The 18,766-nt window shown below is 37.9% G+C and overlaps 1 protein-coding gene and 1 pseudogene across 1 annotated transcript; one reads left to right on the top strand and one right to left on the bottom strand.

The window, feature by feature from the left end:
• Positions 1-12,371: 12,371 nt before the first annotated feature.
• On the top strand, positions 12,372-13,365 carry LOC118855102 (annotated as a pseudogene).
• Positions 13,366-16,428: 3,063 nt separating this feature from the next.
• Positions 16,429-18,177, bottom strand: LOC118855101 (syncytin-2-like). Its single transcript, XM_036765219.1, has one exon. It carries the CDS (start codon positions 18,175-18,177, stop codon positions 16,429-16,431), a length of 1,749 nt encoding a protein of 582 aa, XP_036621114.1.
• Positions 18,178-18,766: the final 589 nt, after the last annotated feature.

The following is an 18,766-nucleotide window of genomic DNA, read 5'->3' as shown; positions in this document are numbered from 1 at the left end:
CTTGCATACTTTTGCTCCCACTCATCTTCCTGATGGTAATGATCTTCTCCTTCTTTGTATGTTGAATATGTATTCATCTTTCCAAACATATATATAACTATACACATATATGCACATATATACTCACACATACATACGTGTGTGTGTGTGTGTGTGTGTGTGTGTGTGTGTGTGTGTGTGTATGTGATTTAGTTCCCTGGGTGGGACTTAAACTCTTTGTTCCTAAGTTTGCTCGTTTGTAAAATGAGGGGGTTGGTCTTGATGAGCACTATAGTTCCCCCATCTCAGTTTTGATGCTCTGATTTTGCACAAGATTTTTCCTCATCCATCAAGTTGGAATCAATAATCATTACATTGAATTTTATGAATTATTTGTCTCTTTATGTGCTTATTACATTTTATTTTCTATTAGATCTAAAAGTATAACTGCCTTATGTCTCCTGGTAGATTCTCTGTTCCCTTTCCAATAGCATATAGTTAAGTGAATCGATAAAAACGATGGCACTCTTGAAGTGATCGTATGTATTTCAATTGAAACAGTTTGATATTACTATTATGTAAAATATAGTGATTGGTTCTAGTCCAGGGGAAATATCTAGTGTGCAACTGAAAAATACAACCACCTCAGGGGATTATTTATTTATACTAATCAAGACCTAGCTAACTCTCTGATGACAAAACCATTTCATTTTTGTTTTTATATCCCTAGCACAAGTTTTTTTTTTGCACACAATATGTGCTTAAAAATTATTGTATATTAAATTCAAGGTTCTTGAGAACAGAAGCCTTCCTTTATTTAACTTCCTATTTATCTAACACCTAGCATAGCATCTCTTTCTTAGGAGGCAGTTTTTGTAAATTTGTTCAGTTGAAAATATGGGGTGAGGTGAGAGAGAGAGAGAGAGAGAGAGAGAGAGAGAGAGAGAGAGAGAGAGAGACAGAGGGAGGGAGAGGGGAGAGAAAGATTGCAATATGAATAAATGGATGAATGATTTTACAGAGAAAAAGCATTCCTTAAGTGCTCATTTTTATTCATTTTAAAATGTTAGAGATTGCTAGAGATAGATGGGAAAGTAAAGATGGGACTCACCTGAGCTCTTCCAAATTCCCCTCCAAAGAAATTTAAAAAGGTGTGTAAAATTGAATTCTAGAGCAGTTTAATCAATAAAAGGTCAGGATAAGAGAATTTTCCAGTGCAAGATAATTTAGGAGGTTGCCAGTAAATGCCTGTTTCAGCAGGATGATGGTCAGACCAGGAGTGCAGTACAGTGTGGGCTACACCCTGGAAAGCCAGCAGTGGGCCATCAGAGTGGCTGCATTGATTGTAAGTTTAGGGACAAGAATTCACTATTTAACAAAAATTTCTCGGAAAACTGGAAAGCATTTGGTCAGAAACTAGGTGTAGGGCAACATCTCACATCATATACCAAAATAAAGTGAAAATCAGTACATGATTTAGGCATAAAGAATGATATCATAAGTGAATTATGAGAGCATAGAATATTCATCCTGTGAGATCTTTGGATAAGGAAGGAATTTATGACCAAATGAGGTAGAGAGCATTATAGAATGTAAAATGAATAATTTTAATTATATTAAAATTAAAAAAATTGTCCAATTAGAACCAACATAGCTAAGAAAAGGAAGAAAATGGGTGAAAAAAATTACAGCAAATTTCTTTGTTAAAGGCTCATTTCTCAAATATGTAGAGAAATGAACCAAATTTATAAGAACAGAAATCATTCCCTAATTGATAAATGGTCACTGTTAATTAAAGAATGCAACTCTGAGGTATAATCTCATAACTATCAGAATAACTAATATGACAGAAAAGAAAAATCATAAACGTTGCAGTGGTTATTGGAAAAATGTGACACTAATGCACTGCTGGGTGAAGCTGTGAACTAGTCCTATGATGCTAGAGAGTAAATTGGAACTATGCCCAAAGGGACATAAAACTATGCATGCTCTTTGCACCAACATTGTACTATAAGATGTGATGAGCAGGAGGATTTCATAGAAACCTGTGGAGACATATGTACTGCTGCAAAGTGAAGTAAGCAGAAGCATAACATTGTACTCAGTAATAGCAGTATTGTAAGATGATCCATTGTGAATGATTTACTATTCTCAGCCATTCAATGACTAAGAATTAAAAGGAAAAGTGCTATCTACCTGCAGAACAGAACTGATATGGTCCAAATGCAGATCAAACTCTACTTTTTTTTACTTCCTTTATTTCTTGTTTCATTTTTTGTGGGGATTTTTGGCTATTTTCTTTTGCAACATGGCTAATATGGAAAGAAATTTTGCATTACTGCACATACATAACCTATATCAAATTGCTTGCCTTTTCAAGGTGTGGCTGAGAAAGGATGGAGAGAGTGAGAGAATTTGGACCAAAAATTTTTTTAAAATGTTAAAAAATTATTATCACAATTAGTTTGAAAGAAAGGTTGTGGCTGAATTTTCTGATGGGGTGATTCTAAAAAAGACAAAACCAGGTATAAAAAGGTAAAAAGGAGCAATTATCTCATAAAATGGGGGATGGAAGAAAAAATTAAAGCAGTGGAAACAAGTGGGGATGGGGGGAGCTGATAATAGTGGAACCTTACTCTCCTCTGGGTTAAAGAGGAAACAGAGTGTACATATGAAGAGGGTTAGAATTCTTGTGAACTTATAGAGAGGTGAAATAATTGGGGGATAAGGTGGGAGGGGGACTTTTAAGAGGGTGTATAGAATAAGATTAGAAGGGTAAAAGTTAAGGGAGGGAATTTTAAAGGGCGGGGTAAAATAGGCAATAAGAGGGTAAGGGGAAAAGATAGGGTAAAAGCGATAGAGTGAAAAGAGAGTCTGTGATGGAAAATAGTGAATAAAAATGAGGAGAGAATTTCACAAAGGGGAATTGGAATTTTGTCAAATCTATAAGAATACAAGTCATTCCTCAATGGATAAATGATCAAAGAATATGAAGAGGCATTTTTCCAATGAAAAATCAAAATAATTTATAGTCATATAAAATAATCTGTATCACTATTGAATACCAAAATGTGGATTAAAACAACTTTGAGATATCATTACATGATAGAAGGAGAAAGTGACAAAACTGGGAGAGGATTTGGAAAAATTGGGAAATGGATTTATTGTTTGTGGAATTGTCAAATGTGTCACCATTTTGGAGACTAATTTGGAATTATGCTAAACAAGTTATTAAAATACCTATACTCTGGTGATAATAAGAGAACATTGTATACAGTAACAGCAATATTGTTTTAAGAATGACTTTGAGTGAATAAATTATTTTGTCTATTGTAAATACCCAAATTAACTACAAAGGACAAATGAAGAAAGATGCTATCTGCATCCAGGGAAAGAACTGGTAAATTGAAGTATATATATAAAATAATTTTGCAGATGCACACACACACACACATGCACACACACACACACACACACACACACACACCTATTTGTGTCTAATGGTAGCCATCTCTGGGGTGAGGGGGAGGGGAGAAAAAAAGCAAGAAATGATATTTTTGTTGTATATTTGAAAGTAAAAGCAAATTCGCAGAGTAGATTTGTTGGTCATGTCCAATAGCCTTTTTATGATACTGTTATGGAAATGCTTGTTTTATTCCATAAATTAAAAATTAAATTTAAAATGTATATTAACCTTGAAAATGTTACTACATGTAATTGGAAAAAAATAAAACATAGAATGTATCACTTAAAAAATAAAAATCTTGATATACAAACAGCCATCTCTAGGATATTTCATTCCAATAAAAGAAGCCAAAACATAAAGGAAAGTGAAAGAAGAGGTGTCTACAAAGGGCAATGATGATAGTAAGGAGCTAATGAAGTCCAAGGAATAAGTTGACCTGGTAGTGAAGTCAGCATTGCTGGGGTCCCTGATTAAATGATTGTCCCTTGGTCTTTTTTCTCTGCTCTTGGCCTGCTTCACCTGTGTCCCAAGGACACCATGAGTAACCAGCTTGTTCGAGAAGACTGTAACCAGTCCCATCCTTGGAGACTGAGACCCAATCCCCAAGAAAAAGGCCCTCTGTGGTTCCTCACCTCGTGGGGCCCTCATAGGGATGAAAGGAGCCATGGAGATCGTTTCCGGAGCTCAGATTAAAATAGATCTACTCAATCAAGAGGAAGATGGTGAAAAGCCTGAAAAGCAGAGGTGCAAGTTTTCAGAAGTAACCACTGTAGAATTAGAACAAAAGAACTAGCTGAATGTATCATCAGATGGTACCCTCTGGCCTCCCCTGACGTTGCAGAATGCCGTTGCCCAGATGTCAATTCAGGAAAAGAAGTAATATGCAACCTGGCTGGTTTTTGTTAATTTTATATAAATAAACTATGTTTCTATAAAAAATGATTGTCCCTTAGCTTAATTTTTCAATTTCAAATGCATCCATACACTCTCATTTTTCATGGTATTTGTCATGTAATTTATCACATAAGTCATCGTGATACCAACATGCCAGTATGTTATCTTTGGGCAGCTGTTGGCTTATCATCCATGGCCTGAGGAACCAGAAGGTCACAGTTGCCACTGGCAAGATAATTCAGAGGACATTTTTCCAAAGAAAGAATGTCCATCCTTAAAGCTATAAAAAACTAAGATATATATTTTTGGATTGTGCATGATGACACAAGGTTGTCTAAAATGGGTACATAAAGCAGCAAAATGGTACTCCCTAGAAAAATACTCCCTTAGACGTAATATTTTATAGAATAGAGTAAATCAATCATATATTTTAACATCATGCATACCCATCCTACAAGTGATTATTATTTACATTGGAATTATCATGATACCAGCCCATTTACTTATGGCAACAGTGCCATCAGAGGAATAGATAGAGCACTAATTGACCTCCTGAGCAACAATAAGTAAGTTTAGCCAAATGCTGGCATCAGAATGATTGTGTTCTTTCTCTACCAAGACATATTTCACCTTCACACTTTTATGTCTTTGCTTCCACTCATCATTACGATGGCCATGTCCTTCCCCTAGGTGTGCAATCTTAACAAATGATATATCACTGCACAGGCAGTCCTTGGTTTGAATCCACAAAATATTTATGTTTCCCTGGGTATGTAAAAGTGGTTTAATCTCTTTTGACCTAAGAGTCCTAATTTTTAAACGAGGAAGTTGGACATGATTACCTCTAGAGTCTAACGCATCTTATGTCAGTCAATTTTCCCAAAAGCAGTAAGCCTGAATTCACACTCCCCACAGAAAGGACTAGAAAAATGATATCAATCCATTGAGATGAAGGAATGGTCAATCTGTCACTCAGAAAACATTTATTAAGCACATATTATGCCACAAGTTCTGTGCTAAGCCCTGGGGATAAAAAGAAAGGCCAAAGACAGTCCTTGTTCTCAAGGGACTCAAAGTCCAGTGGGGAAGACAATAGACATAGACAGACAGATAGATAGATAGATAGATAGATAGATAGATAGATAGATAGATAGATAGACAGACAGGTAGAGTGCCCTCTCCTCCAAAAAATAATAAAGTTCCTAAACTCAAGGAGCTTACATTATAACAGAGGAATACAAAATATGAAAGGGTAGAAATAGGGTCACCATATCTTGTTCAGCCATTCCCCAATTCATGGGGCCTGAAGGGGTAAAGAAGTGAGTAGCATGATTGAGACACCCTCAGAAATTATAATCTTGCCCAATCACTCACCAATTAAGAGAATAGGATGCGGAGCAAAATCACCCCAAAGCAGGTAGGCAAGAAATCTGGTGAGAAGGTATAGTTGGCTAGAGAGACAGCTATGTAGAATCAAGTGGTTGGCTTGACTAGAACTTCTTCAAGAAATAGTGCCTTGAGAAAAGTACTTGGATATTATAAAAGGAAAATGAATCAAAATTACCTGATGCAAAAAAGAATCTGGCCAAATTAAGAGATTATATAATTAACAACATCACCCTTCAGGTATTTAAAAAAATTCTGTAATTAATTTAGGTCGGGAATCATAGTTTGTAATGCAGAATATAAAAACACAAAAAGTAAAACAGAATCATAATACACAATCTCAGTCTACTTTCCTCAAGGCAGTTAGCCTGAATTCACACTCTGTGCAGAAAAGGCTACAAATGGAATAAAAAGGAAATATCTCACCTAAAGAGTCACAGGATTGACATTGCTCATGATTCCTTTGGAATTGTCACGGATCTTTATATTGATCAGAATTTCTAAGTCTTTCACAAATGATCATTGTTATAATACTGCTTTTATTGTATACGATGTTTTCCTGGTCTTACTTACTTTGCGTCAGTTCATATGTCTTCCAGTTTTTTCTGAAACTATCCCCTTTATAATTTCTTACAGCACAATAGCATTCTATAACAATCACTTACCATATACTATTCAGCCATTCACCAATTGATGGACATCTTTTTAGTTTCTAATTCTTTGCCACCACAAAAAGAGCTGTTTCAAATATTTTTGTACCTGGAGGTCATTTCATTTTTTTCTCAGACCTACTAGAGATGTTGCAACTTTTTTTGGTTTAAAAATTTACCTTTCCAATATTAGTTTCACTTGTACTCATACACAGTACTCAATCATTCTGGTGGGGTGAAGGAAGTTAAGGTAATTTTTTTAATGATGAGATCTTCAAAACAATTTACTGAGGACATACCTTTAAGTTTAATCGATGTTATTAACTTTTCTCCATCATTTAAATATATCTAGATAATCAATAAAACATCAAATCAAAATCTGATTTGTGATTTTTTGAGGAGTAAATTATCACACTGAAAATTCAACAATTTGCCCTCATAAGCCATTTGGAGTAACATCAGCAGACTCCTAAAAATATGCCTCAATTTTCAGACTCTCACTCTACTACTTTCACTGAGGAGCCTTTCCTTTGAGGTTTATTAGTTTGTACTTCATATCCAATAAAAGTTCTGGTAGCTGTTATTTACTAACCCTCACAATATTATCCTTGTTTTCTCAATAAATTCAGTGCTTTGTTCATGGTCTTTTTCTCCAACTCTTGCTTTTATGCTAGAAGCTTTCACTATAGGGATTGATATTCCCTGAGAAATCTCATGTTCTCAGTCTTTCAAACTATTCCAACCCCACACCTTGTTTTTCCCTTCCATCTCAGCTACAAAAATGGATATAACCTTGATTTTTTTCCAACACATACAAGAGTTTTATTTCCATGGATAAGAACTTTCAATTTCCTTTATTTTGTCACAATCTTTTTTTTTTCCATCTTAGCCTTCACTCACCCAGGTAACTCCTTTGTCATTGCCATGATCTCAAATGCCTCCATCCCTTAAATACTCCACTCCCTCAAGCCATTCAAGCTGAACTAGTTACACTCTCCTCCCTTCCCTATTTTAATCCTTTGAAAAATCTGTTTAGCTCTTCACCATTCACTTCATTTAAGTTTGTCCTAGGAATCATACAATCATACCTTGCCAAATCTCAAGCCTGGATTACTCCTATCATTTGCGTCCCACACTCCTATTCATGTGTGGAGAAATGGAGCTGGCCAAAGTCACCAAAGATGACTGCCTGGATCCATTACAAATCAGAGACATCCAATAATTTCAACACAACACAATAATAAAGCACTACCTTCATGCCTCTATAATTTATTCAGTAATCCAACCACCACATGACTATTCCAAAGTTTTTTCTTCCTCCTCAAACTTCTTATAATGTCCTTTCTCTCAGTGTATGAGTTAAGGATCTTCCTGCATAATTTTCTGACAAAAATATTGAGGTCATTCACCAAGAGCTCTTTATTCTCTCCTTTTCCTCAGCACATCACTCAGCTGTATTACCAAACTATCTCCTCCTTTGCCTCTGTCTCACACAAAGACTTGGCCACTTTCCTTGCAAAGGCAAACATACCCCTAAGGCAAACCACTCTTGATTCTATCCCATCTTCTGTAGATTACACCTCCCTTCCATTATCACCGCTCTCTCATTCATCCTTAATATCTACCTATTCGATGACTTATTCCTGGATATATACAAACACACTCACCTATCCCAACCTTAGAATAAGAATAAAACATTGGTTGATTGGACTATCCACAATAGCTATCATCTTATATCTTTCCTCTCTTCTTCAATGACTAGAATTTTTCTGAAAATAGTGTTAGCTTAAGTATATCTATTTTATCTCTTTTTACTCTTTTCTAAATCCTCCGCAAACTACCTTCCACCTTCAACATTTCACTGAAACTTCTCTCACCAAAGTTTCCAAAGATCACTTGATTGCTGATTCTAGCAGCCTTTTCATTAAGTTTATTTCTCTCGACTGCCCTGAAGCCTTCACCCATAATAATCCAACTTTCCTTTTCAGTATTCCTTCTCTGTGTTGTGTTGGTCGCATTGTTTTCTCCTTGTTCTCCTTCTACATGTTTGGCCATTTTACCTCAATTTTCTTTGAGGCTCATCATTCAGGTTTTATCAACTAATTATGTATGTCATGAGGACTCTCTGCTGGACTCTACTCTTCTCACTCTATAGTACTTGGCTTGGTGATTTCATCAGTGTCAGTTATTCATTTTATGTAAATAATTTCCAGATTGGATCTAGCAATCTTAACACTCTCTATAAATTTTAAAGCATATACATATGTATATATATACTAATTATCATTTATTATATATATTCATTTATTATTACATATTTCCAACAGATGATGATGATGGTGATGATGATGATGTCCCTTCTTCCATCAAATCTTAGACATACATAAAAGATCAAACTCTTCTCATTAGGTTTGGAATTCTTGTCATCTTGCTTGATGATACCCATTACACACATGCCTTTATACACATGTTCACATGCCAATGAAATGGTAGTAGGTATTTTGTCCCCAAAAGTCCATACATTTTTACGTGTGTAAAGTAAATATAACATATGTGTTTATGCAGAAATGTATTTAAATATATAAATACATGCATAAATAGGTGAGAGACAGATAGATAAGCATCTATCTGTATACTTAATATTTTTTCCCTTGAAGATTAAAATCTCTCTCCTTGAAGTACACTTAAAAGAAACTGAGTGAAATGGACTTGCATTTTGGATAAGATTGAAAGCTACACAGAAGATGTTCATAGGCCACAAAAGTCTTAATGAACCCAATATGTTTAAAGGGTGAGCTCTTTTCTCTATGTTATTAATGAAAGGACCTCTACCTGAACTAATTATACTCAAGTGAAAGGTCAGAGAATGTATGGCTAATAAGGATGAGATTATAACCTTGGCTCCTCTGGGGACTTCACGAAGCATTTCTCCAAAGGAGATTGGGCAATGTATTTTCACTCACCTAATGCTCATCAAATAGCTCAGCAAATATAGTAGTTTCATATAATACAAGTTAAGCTCCCTTTGCCCTCTGGGACTTCAGAAGAAAACAAAACCAGTTTAGTGAGGATAGAAATTATCTTTGGATACTGAGTAAGATCTGAGATTTGGTAAGGAAAAAAATCAATACGAACTTGGAAAGGAGAAGTGCCACAAGTCTTCACTCAGGTATTGTTTTGTCTGATAATGAATTTCTGAATGGGCAATTTGCTTAGTTAATAAAGTGGGTGTTAGAAGTCTTGGGTTTGATCTCTGCATGTGTCATTACTCTTTAGAGAGTCATTGTGGTACGGCAGACTTGGGTGAAGGAAAATTACAGCTTAAATCCTTCCTCTAGGATATAGTAGCTGTGTAACTGATGACCGCTTATTTAGACTCTCTGAGCTTCAATTTCTCATCCACAATATGGGCATGATACCTGCAGCATCTCACAGAGTTTCTTTGAGCCATGAACATGATATTTGTAAAATATTTTGCAAAATAGTGTCAGGTAAACATTAGTTATTATTGTTTTACTATCCTACAGACACCACGTCTAGCTCAGGTAACTTCAGATGTACAGATTGGGATAAACTGTACAAATTTTTAGCAAAGTGGGATAAGATTTGTCCTCCCCCTCTCTCAGGACTGTGAGTAAGTACCCATTGAAATTAATTCCTTTGGGGAAAGTTTAACATGAGTATGTTTTGTCCCAACAAAATACTTGCAGTCATAAATATTCTCATTACAATAACCTAATCGCTATCATTATTATTTAACAGGCGGCATGACAGTATCTAGAAAAAATTACCTTGTAGGAAAAAAGATGTAAATTCAGATCCAGACTGTGACAGAAACTGTTTTTTTGTGCCTCTAGCCAAATCACTTAACTCTCCAGTACTTGAGGCCACTAAGACTATTATTAGTTGGTATCACTGAAGTTGCAGGAGAGATTTTCTGCACTGCTGTATTCCTACTTTGATAAAATCATACATCTTATTAAATATTAATATTAAAGAATGCATATACTGCATCAAGTACATACATACTCACATAATGCTCATATACATACATACACACATATACCCACAGATATGTGTATACATATACTTTAAGAGCAAGATAATGATTTCCAATGTAAATAACACGGGGCAATCAGATATTCTCATTCTTTTTAATGCCTTGGACTTTTGGCTCTTTGACTTGAACAAATACATCTCATATCACCAAAAATTACATACTCTAAAAATAGGGAAAATATAAACTACATAATCCAAGTTATTTAGGTAAGACAGGAAAAAAGAGTGTCCAGGCAGTTTCTCTCAATATACATGTGGTGATTAGTGTTACTTAGAGGAATGAATACAACTGACTTGATTAATTATATTATTAATGTCATGGTGATAAACACAGATTTGAGGAAGGAAGACTGTAAATCTACTGGAAGCAAAAGTCTTTATGGCAAATCCTTAGAGATTGTCAATGGACAGCAGAGGACAATGAGATATTCTATCAAAACCACTTTTAATCAGTGAGGAATTTTTTGTTACTACAACAAATGATAAGGACCATATTTCATAAGAATACAGTACCTTGAAATTTGCAAAGATTTATGTTTGTTTTTCTTGAAAACAGTATTTACAATTGTAATTATTTTCAAGAAAAAATTAAAGGATTTAAAACAACTAATTATGGTCATGCTTTTGAGTAGGTCCAAAGGAAAGAATGCTGCTTTTGGAATCAGAAGATCTGAAATTACAAACTGGCTTTTGCTGCACACTGCTTGTGCCAAACCAAGAAAGTTCTGTACCTCCCTAGGTGACCTCTGTAATTAAGAGAGCTGGACACATTGCCTCTAAATTTCCATGCAGCCCCGAGTTTATAAGCCTGAGATTTCATTTAGGAGATCCCTCCAAATATTTAGAAATTCATGTCCTACAGGGCCTCAGCAATTCTTCGCTTGTTTATTAAAGAGCTTCTGACTGTTCAGTAGCAGGGGTGGGGAACTTGTGGCTTCAAGGCCACATGTGGTTCTCTAGATCATCAATTGTGGCCCTTTGACTGAATCCAAAAATCACAGAACAAATCCCGTTAATAAAAGTATTTGTTCTGTAACACGTGGACTCTGTCAAAAGGTGCCACCCAGGGACCTAGAAGACTACATGTGGCCCCAAGGACTCAGGTTCCCCACCACTGTGGTAGATGTTTTAGGTAGGTCCTATCTTTCCAGATTCTGAAATAGACACCGGAGCTCTGATGTCCTAGAGAATGGAAAAGCATATGTGCATGGAATAGATTGAGGTGGGAAACCTGCAGGCTTGAGGCTACATGTGACCCTCTAGGTTCTCAAGTGTGGCCCTTTTACTGAATTCAGACTCCACAGAACAAATCCCTGTAATAAATGAATTTTTTCTGTAAAACTTGGACTCAGTCAAAATGGCACAACCAAGCACCCAGATGGTGATGCGTGGCCTCAAGGCTGTAGGTTCCCCACCCCAGGAATAGACAATGTCAAGGTGCCTAAAATCTCACTGAAAATGAAAATTTTAGTTATCACAGTGTGTCTGGTACAAAGTATTAGATGGCATATTTATTTATCTATCTAACATGTATGATCTATATGTATGTATAGAGATACATTTTCCATTGGGATTTGCTGATACCTTTCAAAAGAGAATCAAACTAGGGATTGTAGTGGTTTGTATTTGTGTGTATGTGTATGTATGTGTGTGTGTGTGTGTGTGTGTGTGTGTGTGTAGGGCAAGTAAGTAGTGGAGGTCCTGTTGAGTAAGTCAATTCAGGATGCTCAGGCTATACAATCGGGTAGATATTTTCAATGTATGGATTGAACATGGCCGCAGTAGAATTAAAGGGTCATATTGTGGCCCTTTAGAATGGTCTGATTGCCTCTCTAACACGATGAGTAAGAATAGATTGATGTTCTTGACCTTTTTACATAATAGAGTGCTTCTGTTTGTTTTTAGGATTTGGTATCCTGTACTTGTATGATTTTAAGATGAACTCTAGGCCCCAAGAAGACAGGAGTAATTGTACGATCATCATGGAATTCTTCCTTATGGAGTTTTACAGCATCCGAGAGGTGCAGGTCTTACATGCAATTCTTTTCTTGTTGATATATATTGCATCTCTGATGGGGAATCTCCTCACTATTGCTGCCATTGTCACTGACCCACACCTTCATTCTCCAATGTATTTTTTTCTGATCAAATTATCCCTGCTGGATATTGGCTGCATCTCAGTCACTCTTCCCAAATTCATTGTGAATTCCCTGACAGGCAATCAGTCTATTTCTCTCCATGGTTGTGCCGCTCAGATTTTCTTTTTTATCTTCTTTGCGGCAACAGAATTTGCTTTGCTTGTGGCTATGTCCTATGACCGCTTTGTGGCCATATGCCATCCCTTGCACTATGGGATCACCATGACCCCACTCCGCTGTCTTTGGGTGGCAATTGGTTCATGGGTCAGTGGACTCCTCTATTCAGCTCTGCATACGTTTGCCTTTCTCAGGATCCAATATGATCCATCAGTTTTTTTGTGATATCCCTCATGTCTTGAAGGTCTCATCTTCCGAGGTTCGTGATACTGAGTATCTACTCCTTGCCACCAGTGCGACTTTACTTTTATTTTGCTTTGGATTTTTAATTATATCCTATACTTATATCTTCTCCACTGTATTTAGAATGCCCTCTGTGGAAGGACGCTACAAAGCCTTGTCTACCTGTTCACCACAATTAATTATCCTCTTCTTATTCCCTCTTGCTGGCATGGTCACAGCTTTGGGTCCTATGTCAGACACTTCACCAGCCCAGAATCTTCTGATTTCCATGACCTACACCATATTGCCTCTGTTCATGAACCCTATTATTTATAGTCTGAGAAATATGAAAATCAAGGTTGCACTAGGTAGGATAATCAAAATAGCCTTTTTTTTTTCCATGAAGGAAACCTCTGTCTTTGAAAAAATTAAAAAGGAAGAGAATGTAAGATGAGATATTACATTCACAGGGCAAAGAAATAGCTTAGAAGTGAAATTAAAAGGTAATGTTTCATCTAGAAATAAGAAATAAAGCATCCAAATATTCATGTTGGGAAATTATTTCATTTCAACAAAGGAAGTATTTCTTATTTTTGTTCATTATTTATTTATTATATAGATACATTCTAAGGGACTGTATACACCTATTTCTCAATTTAAGAATTCATCATCCTCTTTGAGAATGAAGGACAACCTCAATTTGTGAGTAGTCCATTATGCCTGAATGGGTAACCACCTGGGCAGTTCCAGTAGGCCAGTTGCACAACTCCTTTCCTCCACTCCACTCCCTTCCCTTCCCTGCTCCTCTCCTCTCCTCTCATCTCCTTTTCTTTCTTCTCCTCTCCTCTCCTTTTCTCTGCTCTCCTCTTGTCTCCTTTTCTCTCCTCTCCTCTATTCTCCTCTCCTCTTCTCTCCTCCCCTCTCCTCTTGTCCTGCCCAAGGGAAGGTAAATTTTGATGGTGCAAAGCTACCTGGTTAGCTTGGGGCTTATCGACTAGTTTCTTTCTTAAAGACGAAGCCTTAAACCCAATTCATTCTGAATCTCATGGATTGGACAGCAATAGGTCCCTACCCAATCACCATTTAATTGTTAGTTTTTGGGCCCTCCTGGCTCACGGTGAATGTAAACAGTAACTATTTCTCTTTTGGCCAGCAACCCTGAGGGTCTTCCCCTCACCGTTTGATTTGTTTTCATTAAAGAGGCCATTTCTTGGTTCTTTTCTTGAAGAGACCTATTTATAAAAGGGCAGGGCATCACTCAAAGTGAGAACCTGAAAAGACCTTAGCTTAAAAGGGCCAAGGTCTTCCATTGCACCCTGGGACATATCTAGCCATCCTGTTTGACATCTAGCCACTAAAGTCACATGGCTCTGGAGGAGAAAGTGAGGCTGGTGACTTTGCACATCCTCCCTCACTCAAATCAAAGTCAATTGCAAACCATGTCTTCATCTCCCTGATGTCATGGTCCTCTTCAAGAATGAAGGACAAACCACATTCTGCCATCACCTGATACAAAGTGTTGAAATCAGTACACAAGTGAATGGAAGATTGATTGTTCCCACGGGCAACAAAATTTCATCACATAATTTTGAATGATAATACAAGAATTTGCTTACAAGAACACACTTTAGCTACTCACCTAGATGTCTTTAGAGATACTCTTTTACATGCCAGAATTTATTGTTACCACCCTTAGCTGTTTAAAATGTACTTCTATTTACAAATTCCATTGAAATGTCACCACCTTCATGGAGCCTTCCATCAGCCTTCATTGAAAATATTTTTTGTTAATGCATTTGCTAACATTTTATTTGCATTTTGGTTTTTTACTCAGGCAGTAGGGGTTAGGGATTCTTCAAAGGATCCTTAATGAATTAATTTTTTTCTAGACAAGTTGAAAACATTAGAGAATATGAGGGAGCAATTAGCAGAGGCAATGAGTTTATCAAGTCCAAAACAAAAGGCAAAGTGGGGTCTACACTGTGCTACTCTTAGGGTTTTGACCTCAGTATCAGCTGAGTCCTTCAAATAAGCTTAATGGAATTAGGAGGAACTCAGCCATTATTGTTTTGTGGCTTATTAAAGAGTGAGATAATACTCTCTAAAAAAATCATTGTATCTGGAAGGCAAGTGAATCCTAACATTTGAAAATGGAAGAAAAACTCCATTGTTGAGGGAAAATATATTCTTGGATTCTGGTGACAACAAGGGGGGACATGTGGGTTTCTCTGTTTTCCGTTCCTTCTAAGTAGCTTATAGTGTTCTATAATAGAACAATTTGCCAAAGGGGAAACATCAAGGAATGGGCTCAGTGAGTGGTGGCAGAGGATACCTCTTTGTCATTAGAGTTCTATGAATGAAGGGAGACATCAGACTTTCCTGTTGGGAGATGAAATAAGAACAGGAAGTTGCTCAGGAAACTTCCCAGCAGGCACCTCACACTCAGAAACAGCATGAGCATATCCTTAGAAAGTAAGGGTCAAAAGGACTCTGCTCTGCCTGGGATGTGGCTTGCCAAGACCAAATATATTCCCAAACAGGCGTGACTCTACATGTGTATTCTGTGTATGGCCCTTTACTGCAATGATACTGTGCACAGTTGTTGGACAATGAACCTCAGACTTATGGGAGGGGGTATATTTTGTTACTAGTATTCATATGATGTTGTCTCAGTAAATACCTTTGCTTTGAGCTAGTTGTATCTACTACTTGAATATTTAAAGTAACAACATCAGCATCTGTTCTTGATGTATAATTTTAAAAATTTGGTCACATGTGTGAACCTTAAGATGTTGGTTAAAGGAAACAACAGACTAGATAATAAAAAGATTGTATTATTTATATAAATTCCCATAAGCATAGCCAACAGACATACATGTATGAGATTGAGCCAGAGAATGCCTGACTGACTTGTACAGAAACATGAACAAGTTATATATTCTTTTGAACAATCACAATTCAGCATGTTACTAAAATTTATGATTCTCAGCTGTGTTTGACCATAAAGACAAGGATTTCCCTTAATGGGATAGATTGTAAATACAACCAATTAGATAGTTGTCAAAAGTGTCAATTGGATTTGCAGCCCCAGGATCTCTGTGTTTAATTGGCCATTAACATTCCACAACATAGTATATGCCCATAAAATATTAAGATAAGGAAAAAGTCACATCATTCAAGATAGTGTCTGGGCTCAAGGTTTTCACCCTTAATGGCCATGGACAGAGCAAGGAATACTCCATCTGGATTTTGTTGATATAAGATAGAGATATCTCTGAGCTTACTCAGAGAACAAAGAGACTGTTAGGATCAGGCTTTTCTTCTGGTTAAGTAGTTCAGGCCCTAAGCCTTATAGAAATTACAAAAATGATATAAAATAGTATAATATTTTCCACATTTCCTCCTTTTGGTCAAAGGCAAACTGAAAGTTTCGCCTGTAGACCAAGGAAGATTGGGAAAGGAAAAAGAATATATATATGTATATGATAAAAACATAACAACAAAACAAAAAGGAAAATTACTCCTCCTCTGGGGGTTGGAAGGGTAATTCTAAAAATCCTTCCTTTGTGGACTGGGGAGATGAGCTAATCTCCATGTCCATGGTAGGCCCCGAAGACCAGGGGAAAATAACCATGGATAGCATTATTTTCTTTGAACATTTACGAGTCAAAGTTAGCCCCAGTCGAATTCCTAGTAGGACTAGAGCAAATAGAGTAAGCACCCCAGAGGCAGAAAGAAGGAGGGATCTGAGGAAACTACCTAACCTGGGGGAAAGGGAACTAAACATATCATACCATTGGTCTGTCACAGCTTTTTCCCTTAACTGGGTGGCATGAGATCGAAAATCATTTATGCTATCCTGTATTTGCTGGGATTTGTTAACATAAAAACAGCATTCCTCTTCTAGGAAGACACAGACACCCCCCTGGGCTGCAAGGAGCGCATCAAGCGCTCTTCGATTTTGCAAGACCATTCCAGCTAGAGAGCCAAGTTCGTTCTGCATATTTCCTATCACTTTGGCTATCCGGTCATTCATGTCAGCCATCTCTCGGGACAGATCTCTGTAAACGTCATTTGCAGTGATAAGTCCTGCTGTTCCTACGCCTGTAGCTGCCAGGATGCTGCCTCCTACTACGAGGGGCAGGATTGGGATTGCACGTCGGAAACGAAAAGGTCTGGCAGGAGAGCTGGGTTCAGCAACAATCAGGTCTTGAAGTGATACAGGTATTGGGGTGGTGCCTGGAATATATCGGAGGTCTGGTATTGCTCGGACAATGGTGCATAGTCCCGACCATCGGGGAGGAAGGGTTTGATAAAGGGAATCACCACATAGGAAAAACATTCCCAGGGACCTTGGCAGAGTAAGTGAAAAGATTAGAGATCCTGGGAACTGGTTGACAGTTACTCTGGATCCCCTTAAAGTGTAGGGGCCTTTACCGTAGATTGAGGGAGTATTATTGTACAGGAGCCGGGACTGGGAAAGAAGTAGGCCCATGGAAGGGTTTAGGCAGGGATTGTTGGTTATCCCTCCAGAGACAGGGCCATACCCATTTTCTGCCCATAAGTATCCCCGATAGTGATCCCAGTAAATTGTTTCATTCCCTGTTTTATCAGGCCAAAGCTTAAGACAGGACCCAGGAGAGGATTTTACACTGATAAGAGACCAGTCATTATAACAGGGATTGGCACCAGTTCTAGCTGGCCGTCCTGAACAGTACCGGGAATCAGAGTTACCCTGGGTTGTATTTGTTCCTAGAATCCAGGGAGAGGGTAGGGACACATAGATAGAATTTGATTTTTCTTCCATAGATTCGCCAGGGCGAATCCAGATTGTGTAGTTGCATCGTGCAGGGTCAAGGCTCCCTACCGGGATTCCTGAAGAATGATTAGATAGGTAGCAAAAAGCAGCAGAAGGGGCTGTGGAAGCCCATGTTGCCTTTGAGAATACTGGGCCCTGAGAAGCATTCAAATGTAAACGGATTCGGTTTTTCCTCAAATGCTTCCGGAAATAGGGGGCACTTAGGAGGAGGTCGAATTCTCGGTCAGAGTTAGCCTGCTCAGTCTTGCGAAATACAGTTGGCTTTTCAAGAGTTCCTTTCTCAGAAAACTTTAAGCCATCAGTGGGGTGGGCTTGAGCGATCAACTCAACAGACCCCCAATCAGAAGCAGAAATGGGTTGCACTGAAGTATGTCCCAGAGGGTCAATGCACAACCAGCAACTGGACAGGTTAAATAATCTGACTGCCTCCTGGCCCAATTTCCGCATGGGGTGAATAGGGGAATGGGGGGAAAAACTTCTTTTTCCCTGTGGTTGGACATCCCCAGAGGTGGATAGCCACTGTGAGGTGATTATAATCCAGCAAGTGGAGTAAGCTGCAAAGGGGCTCAAAGTGGGGAAAGTAAGGGACATAGTGAAGTACAGAGTAACTAAGTGAAGTAAAATAAGCAGTCTTAAGGGATTTAGATGGGGAGGGAGCTTCGTTTCTCACAGTCCTCGTTCCGATTCTTGGGAGAGCAGTCTACATCTGATGTCGTCTTATTCTGGCCCCTTCGTAACCGGAGGGCAAGGTCTCCTATTGGCTCAGATGTCCACTCAGGAGCAGGAGCAGTCTTTAGATGTGACAGATGGATCCAAGAGTCTATTCCTCGGAGCTTGGCAGCAGTAGAAGTTGTGAGCAGTACTTGGAAGGGTCCTTTCCACCGAGGTTCTAGGGAGTGTCTCCGCTGGTGGCGCTTCCAATATACCCAGTCTCCAGGAGAAAGAAGAGAACTGGTCTCAGGTGGAGGACCTAGAGAACGAGACTGAGAGACAAGGTCCTGAACCTGATGAATTTGCTGACTAAGTTTAACACAAT

Source organism: Trichosurus vulpecula, chromosome 6, assembly GCF_011100635.1.
Source record: "Trichosurus vulpecula isolate mTriVul1 chromosome 6, mTriVul1.pri, whole genome shotgun sequence".
Lineage (NCBI taxonomy): Eukaryota > Metazoa > Chordata > Mammalia > Diprotodontia > Phalangeridae > Trichosurus > Trichosurus vulpecula.
Note: the sequence above shows the minus strand (reverse complement) of the source record. Positions and strands in the feature narration are given on the sequence as shown.

Excerpts from the sequence above, each read along its gene's own strand:
- LOC118855101 (XM_036765219.1), bottom strand. The coding sequence starts at position 18,177 with ATGCGGAAATTGGGCCAGGAGGCAGTCAGATTATTTAACCTGTCCAGT.